The following is a 7,877-nucleotide window of genomic DNA, read 5'->3' as shown; positions in this document are numbered from 1 at the left end:
AGTCATAGTATATAGTATGACAATAAAAGTGATAAAAAGTCATAGTATAGTATAGTATATTGAAAAAGGTCATTGTATAGCATGTTGAAAAAAGTGATAAAAAGTCATAGTATAGCATGTTTAAAACATGTTAACATTTGAATAACCTGTCCAACCATCATTAAGACAGTGGCCACCAATTTGGGTGTCAAAGCCTCACAAGGCAAATAAACAAAACAAAAAAACAATGTAGTCACAGAAAGCCTGCATTAAAGCTTTACTGCACATTATAAGAAGCAAACTTGGGTCTGGATGATGCAAAAAGACAATAAGTAGTAAAAGTGCAGGTCAGAACCAATTTCATTTATTAATTTCTATTCAAACAAATGACAGAAATGTGTTCACACCTGGACAATACAAGCACAATCCAGACATACAGTGCAGACATTTTAATTGTTCCAAACTGCAGTAGTAGACATTTGTACATGATGTTTTCCAATAATACAACAATATGAAGAAGATGGAGAACAAAATAAATAGGATAGACATCTTGGACAACAAATTTGTAGTGAATTAGTGAAGATTCTTTCAAAGTTGAAACTTTTATTACGCCTTCACTGAACAAGACTCAAGCTAAAATTGTAAAACACAAGAGCCACATAAGCGAGAGAGAGAACAGATCTGAAATATACATACTTTACATCCTTACAGGAAAAGACAGATCCTCCTAAAGCACACAATCTAAAATAAAACACACCATCCTTGTTACTTAAAACTAAAGTAGAGTAAATCATTTCATCATTGTGCCGTGGCTTTAGAGGGGGGATACCACTGTTGGAAGTGCTGACAGAGGTGCATAGTTTCTTGTGGAAGTTTGAAATGTCTCGCTGTATATGTCATTAAGTGGAATGGCCAGCTGCCCAGTTTGTCCCGACCCCTCCTCAGAATTAATGCCATAAGGTATCTTTGACATGATAGCCAGGCTCAGTTTGAAGAGTACGTTATGGAGAGCCACACGGTATTCTTTTCTCACTAGACAGTAGATGACAGGGTTGAAGCAGCTGCTGGTGAAAGCCAAGCAGTTGGCCAGAGGGAAAAAGTATGTTTGAGCCAAGTAGAATGAGGGGCTGATATCAACGATGTCAAGTTGGATCAGGACACCCCAAAGTGTGAGGATATTGTAGGGAAACCAGCAGACGCAGAATGATAGCACCACCACTGCCACAGACTTTGAAATATCAGTCTTTCGCTGAGAGTTGCTGCCCTTCAGTTTATGCCGACAGAGGAAGCGCAGCAGTAGCAGGTAGGAGAGGATGATAATGGCATAGGGCAGCAGAAATCCCAGTACCACTCGCAGGAGCTGGTTCATTCCAAGCCAGGCTGTACCATCTGGGAAACGGAGCAAGCATGCTGTGTCGTTGCCACTGCCCACATGTCTCAGGTCTGCGAACACAGCTCTGGGCGTCGCAGCAATGAGTGCTCCGGCCCAGATAAAAGCTGTGGTCACCGGATAAGTGCAAGATCTACTACACAGGGAGGTGCTGGGTTTGAGAGCTGTAGCCACATAAAAGTACCGGGTCAAACTCATAGCTGTCAGGAAAAAACAGCTAGCAAAGACGTTGAGCCCAGTGAGTAAGGACACAGCCTTGCATGTGGCCAAGCCAAAGGGCCAGCTGTAGTCCAGTGCAATGTCTATGGCCCAAAACGGCAAGACCAGGGAGAACAGCAAGTGAGCCAAAGCTAAGTTGAACACAAAGAAGTTGATGGTGCCTGTGGTGATGGTGTGAGTAGAATACAGCAGGAACATCACTAGCAGATTCCCCAACACTCCTGCTGTAGCCACAACAAAATACACCACAGAGATGACTATTCTTAGCCAGGGGGATCCATCATCATCAAGAATCTCCAGCCCATTGTCAGGGCTTGTGTTGTGGAAAATCAAATGGGAGTTATTACAGGATGGGCCTACACTGCAACCATTGATGATACTGTTGAAGAGCTCAAGTACGTTGAAGTCAGTGTTTGACATTTTGCTACCCTGAAGGTAATCCTGAGGATTAAGGCTGTCCAGCTGTTATTTTATATTTATTTTCTGGTTGTCTGTTTATTAGCTGACAGTCATCTATCCCTGCAAGGAAAGAGGAAATGATTATTACATAATAGGCGCTGCAGTTTATGAGTAAATAAGTACATTAGCCTTGTCAGATAAACAAATTACACTTAAGTGTTACCCCCAGAGTTAGATAATCTAATTTAGATCTCAAAGAACTTCTCTGAGAGGAAACACGAATAAAAAGATGAAGTGATTAAACTAATTTCACCCTTTGAAGTGGAAAAGCCTGTCAAGACTCCTCCACTCCTCCAGTCTATTTTTATCTTAATCTTGTATCAATAATATCTACACAATATCTAATCTACATTGATATAATATATATGAATATATACTGCCAACCATAATCAAGTGTGTGACTAAGCATTCAAAGTATTGATATTGTTTATAGAAACAATATACATGTTTGATTTGTTAAACATTAACATTCGGATCAAATCTGGGTAATTGAGAGGATAAATAGCAAGATACAGGTGCACTCACTAAGGAACTTCTTTACTGTAGATCAGAACATTTTTTTCATTTCTCCTCAGGTCTTCAGTCAAAATATTTCAAAATAAATCTGTAAGTCAACAAATTGCCAATAATTTGACATTTTACTGTAACTGTATTAACCATAACTTATTTATAAGCAAATTGCCTAATTCTCAAATATTTATGTCAGTATGTTTTCATCATCAAAATTGTGTACAAGTCACTTGAAAACCATCAGATCTGAGGCTGTAAACTCCAAAGACAACAATACATTTTGAAACAAATTGTGCCAGATACATTAGCTCAGGTTTATATTTCCATATATTTTTAAACTTGTGATAAACAGTGTAATAAACAACCAAATCTAAACTCTTTTAATTTTACTTTAAAGTAACAAAGAGATCTAGAACCCTGTGATTTGTTAGTTTTTCTTAGGAATAACAACTGTCAGACATAAACAGTAAACTTAATATTCTTGCCTGTTTAAGATAAAATCAACTTTAGCGGTTTGTCTAATTCTTATTCATATATATATATATATATTGTAAGCCATATGGAGAAAAACAAATCTTACCTGAATATCATAAAGGAGGTAAATATTCAGGTAGCAACAGTTTTCTTGTAGCCACCAGCTCTGCAGCACAACATGAGATTATCTCAAGGGTGGAAAACAACAACAGCAACACTGTGGATGTCACCCACCCCAATTTCATGCTCCACCCAATCATATTTTTCTCTCTGCTTATTTCAGGCTGGAAATCACCTATAATGGCACTACTGAAATACTAAAAAACAACAGAGATTAAGGTGAAATGATACAGTAAGAAAAAACAATGAACCCAAATAAAGCGCAAAATACCTTAAAGAGAAATCACTTAATTTTTGAATTCTGACAAACAGATCTTTCTTCTTGGATTCCTTGATTCAGCTTTTTTTTTCACTCCACATTTCATTAGATTGTCATCACATTTTGTCAACAAAACGTTATGGATTTGTTTTGTTTTTTTAATGTTTTTTTGATATTCCATAGTTTTCCTATAACCGGTAAGCATTCACAGTCTCTTGAACTCTTGAATGCATCATGCAGTTGAAAATACAGTTGCACAGCCAAAGCAATCGTGTCATATGCTGGCATTTGGCTTTTTATGATGCTACAGCAACTGGATGAATTCAAATGACCACATCATAGTTGTAATGAGTCTGATCTCACCTGCACTCACCTGTGCAAAGCACTAAATACTCTCTGTGTGCTGTCTAGTCTTTGTACTTTGACCCTCCCTCCTTCTTTCTTATTGTAACTCTACCTGCTGTTTTATGGACCAGAACATATATTTAACTGTTGGGTTTGGTTTTGTTGTCTGATTTTATCTAGTTGTAAAGCACTTTGTAACATTGTGTTTTGAAAAGTTCTGTCAGGAAAGGTTAATGAAGGTCGTTACTACATTTTCAACATTTACACTTATTGCTTACTATTATTTGCCTCTGCCCTAATTAAATAGAGCACATACTACAATTCTTTCTACAGGGAAAACAGTTCACATTAAAGGTTTAATTAGTCTTGCTAGGTCTTTGCACAGAGGCTTCGGGTAACAATGGGCTTCATTCACCAATATCTTCCTAAGTTTTTTTTTTAATTTGTTCTTAAGAAAGTTCCTAAGAAAAGTCTACGTCTGATTCATGACGTGTTCTTTAACAGCAGAATGTTTTCGCAGGTGTGTTCTTAGAATGATGAATCCCAATGTCTTCGTAAGTTGAAAGCTTGTGCTCCTATTTAGCATAGGTAAACGCCCCGTTAATTCCCATAAAAGGGCATGAGATGGCAGGGCCGTGTGCACACTTAGAGAAAAGTGTGTTAGTGGTAAAGACGGTGGAGGCCTCGACTCCAAAAGAAAGAAAAACTTTAGTAATTCTGAAGTGGAGGTACTGCTGCAAGAAGTTAGTGAAAAACGAGACATCATATTTAGTAGTGTCAGCAGTGGATACAAAGCAAATAAAGCCGATGCATGGAATGCAATTACTCATGCAGTGAATGCTGTGTCTGGAGAAGGGCACAAAACTGATGAAGTAAAAAAGAAATGGTTTGATTGGAAAACTGAGGCAAAAAAAAAAAATTCAAAACATAGAAGACAGATGCTAAGGGGGAGGAGCTATCTGAGCTGGACCAGGGCATCGGGCCTTAATTGGACAGACAGCCCTCTTGGGTGTGCCATCGGCCGAGGATTTAGATACAGACCAGTGGGCTATAAAAAGAGTGATCAATCACTTATCATTGGATAGGAAGGTTCCCTGTTAACATAATTGATGTAAATTGAAAGCAAAGCAAGGCAGGTTTATTTGTATAGGCCTAGCACAATTCATACACAACAGCGATTCAAAGTGCTTTACAAATGAGCATAAGTGTAAATGTAGTGTGTATTTATTAAAACAAACAAACATATAATTATGTGAAAAAGATCAAATAAAAATAATTAGTTAAAAAAGTTATAATGGAGAGAAATATTAAATTTGAAATTGACGAACGAAAAATGAAAACGGTATAACTACTTATTTTGCGATAACATGTCAGCTCTCAATTGTGCGTAAGAGTGCTCTTGAGTGTGCATAGATTCTGTTCTTACCTAAGAACAAATCCCAAATAAGAAAACATTGGTGAATGCCAGAATCTTCGTAAAAACTGCGTAAGTGGGGTTTAAGAACACATTTGTTCTTAAGAATGTTTGGTGAATGAGGCCCATTGTGCTTAACATATTGATGGTAGTGTTAAGGCACTTGGACCTTACATGCAGGTGAAAAAATGAGAAGACTCTGACAGAAAATAAAAATGTACCAAAGCCAATTAGTTTTTTTTCTCTTCTATTTATATGCGGGGCGTTGCTTCAAGATTAGATTGACCCGCAGAGATGATTCTTCATTATAAATAGTTGATAGTGGAAAGAACATCAGCAATGAATGACTAAATGAGATTAGCTTGGAATAGGCGGAAGAGTGGGGAAGTTGATTAATGCTGGTCTGTCCAAACTGAGCCATCTTCATAGACTAGCTGAACAAAACATGCAACTCCCCGAGTGATCATGTTTTCATTGGCAACAACATGCTAAACAATGGGTTAATTCCAAACTGAATGTTTTCCTCTGTTGCGCAGCTTTATCATAATGAAGGAAGAAACTGTCTAAATATTTCAACTTACAACATATTATTTAATAAACAGATGTTTTCACCAGACAAAGATATTTGTTGCATCTACAAACTGACCGATGTATTATTGCCTCATTTTAGCAGAGATGCAGATCTGTTAAATTTGCTCTTTTGGCATCCATCTTGTTCAGCATTGTGCTTTTTAACATTAACAGTTTGGCTTTTTGCTCTCATTCACCCTGTTTTCACTAACACCGTACTGCAACTACTTGGACAAAAACAGGAATTTGATATTTTAGTCTTCAACTTTAAGCACTGACACAGAACACTCATGCCTGAAAACAGCTAGCTTTGCTTAGCACCAAGAGTGGAAACAGGGGAAACATCAGTACCTTTATAACATTATGACTCTTCCCTGCAAGAAAATTATGATCTTCCACAAATGTTTGGTTAAAAGATAGTGTGAAACAGAGTCAGGTGTGGTGTGTTCATTACTACATTTTACAAATGCTATAAATCCTTTATTATAAATTGATCTTTATCTGTAAATGATTCTTTAGATGCTGGGACACAGCATTTATATATATATATATATATATATATATATATATATATAAAAAAAATAATAGAAAAACAGACAGATTCACTTTTTTTATGGTAAGGTTAAGTCATTGAATCTTATTCTGAAAAAACAGTGATTTAGACTTTTCTCACCCTTGATATTTGAATGTTAAAAGCAGTCTTACATCAAATTAGTGATGCAAATGCTATTCAGAGACAATGTATCCCTGTAAAGGCCCCTTCACCTCTACAACAATAACTGTAAATGTCAATAAATTATAAAAACTACCCAAAATGTTAAACAAAGACAAATATGGTAATTTAATAAAATATGCTAATTGGAACCCACAGTTGAATCAGTCGTGTCATAAATGTAGGATTTACTTATGCAAAACACAAATGAGATGGTCCGATGTATCTGTTCCATGTTTATAAATGGATTACATACTTGGATTCACGCTACACTACCATGGTGTGTGCATGAGCATGCCAGCTGAGTTGTGTTGCTTGACATGGGGAATTAGCGAGGTCTGTGAAGAGGGTGAAATTGTAGTGATGTGACTTTGTCGCCACCCTTTGTAAAAGTAAGAATACAACACTTAACACACTGTGTCAAGAGGAGGAGGTGTTCTGGAACAGGATTCCTTATATGTTTACGGCTCTCTCTGAAAGTGAGCCCTCTGGTGACAGATGTCTGACCTAACAACAAGCCCATTTACTCTATGATGGGGGGAGACGTTGCTCAGGGAAAGAATATAACATACATGAAAAAAGAACATTATACAAAGCCTTTCTTTGTAGAAATAAAACTACATGAGCACATGTAGACCTAAAAACATTCTGTCAGAAATCAATCACTCTATGACCTCACCCCCTTCGAAGTGAACACTTTTTTTCCTACATCTTGACCTCTGTGAGAGAGTGGTTTGATTATAAAGAATGACCAATTATTCAGAAGACAAAGGCCCTCAAAGTTGGACCCATATTGGATGCCCACCTAAAGACAAAGATATCTTCTTTAAACAAAAAACACAACAGTATGATTATTTGATTATCAGAAAGCTTAGAAAAAAGGTTATCCACAATTTCAGTACTTTTGGTCCAAAATAAATAAATATGCAAATTAGGGGATTTTTTTGTCCTAAAATCTTAATTTGTAAAAAAAAAAAAAAAAAATAGCATCTCCATGTTTTTAATGTTATAGGGTAGACACTTCTTTACATCTCCTAAAGTTTTCATGTTGTGCCTGCTATTGGTTAAGCAACCGCAGGCTTCTGAGTATATGGTGGGTATAGGTCTAACACATTATTACTTAATTAATTGATAATTTTGTAGACGGTGCTATGGCCTCGCTGCGGACAACTTTAGACTCTGTTGCTACTCTCAAAAAGAAGATGATGAAGCAAAGGAAACTAGCACTTTGGTATAACTCCCAAACTCGCAAATTAAAACAAACCTCGCGAAAACTTGAAAGTAAATGGTGTTCCACCAATCTGGAAGAATCTCATTTAGATTGGCAAGACAGTCTGAAAACATATAGGAAGGCCCTCAGAAATGCCAGATAAGACAATTACTCATCACTAATAGAAGAAAATAAGAACAACCCAAGGTTTCTTTT

General features: G+C 36.8%; 1 protein-coding gene across 1 annotated transcript; it reads right to left on the bottom strand.

Moving 5' to 3' along the window:
• Nucleotides 1-335: 335 nt before the first annotated feature.
• Nucleotides 336-2,137, bottom strand: LOC116047513 (relaxin-3 receptor 1-like). Its single transcript, XM_031296362.2, has one exon. The coding sequence runs from the start codon at nucleotides 2,006-2,008 to the stop codon at nucleotides 794-796; it is 1,215 nt and encodes a 404-aa protein (XP_031152222.1). The 5' UTR covers nucleotides 2,009-2,137; the 3' UTR covers nucleotides 336-793.
• Nucleotides 2,138-7,877: the final 5,740 nt, after the last annotated feature.

Source organism: Sander lucioperca, chromosome 16, assembly GCF_008315115.2.
Source record: "Sander lucioperca isolate FBNREF2018 chromosome 16, SLUC_FBN_1.2, whole genome shotgun sequence".
Taxonomy (NCBI): Eukaryota; Metazoa; Chordata; class Actinopteri; order Perciformes; family Percidae; genus Sander; species Sander lucioperca.
Note: the sequence above shows the minus strand (reverse complement) of the source record. Positions and strands in the feature narration are given on the sequence as shown.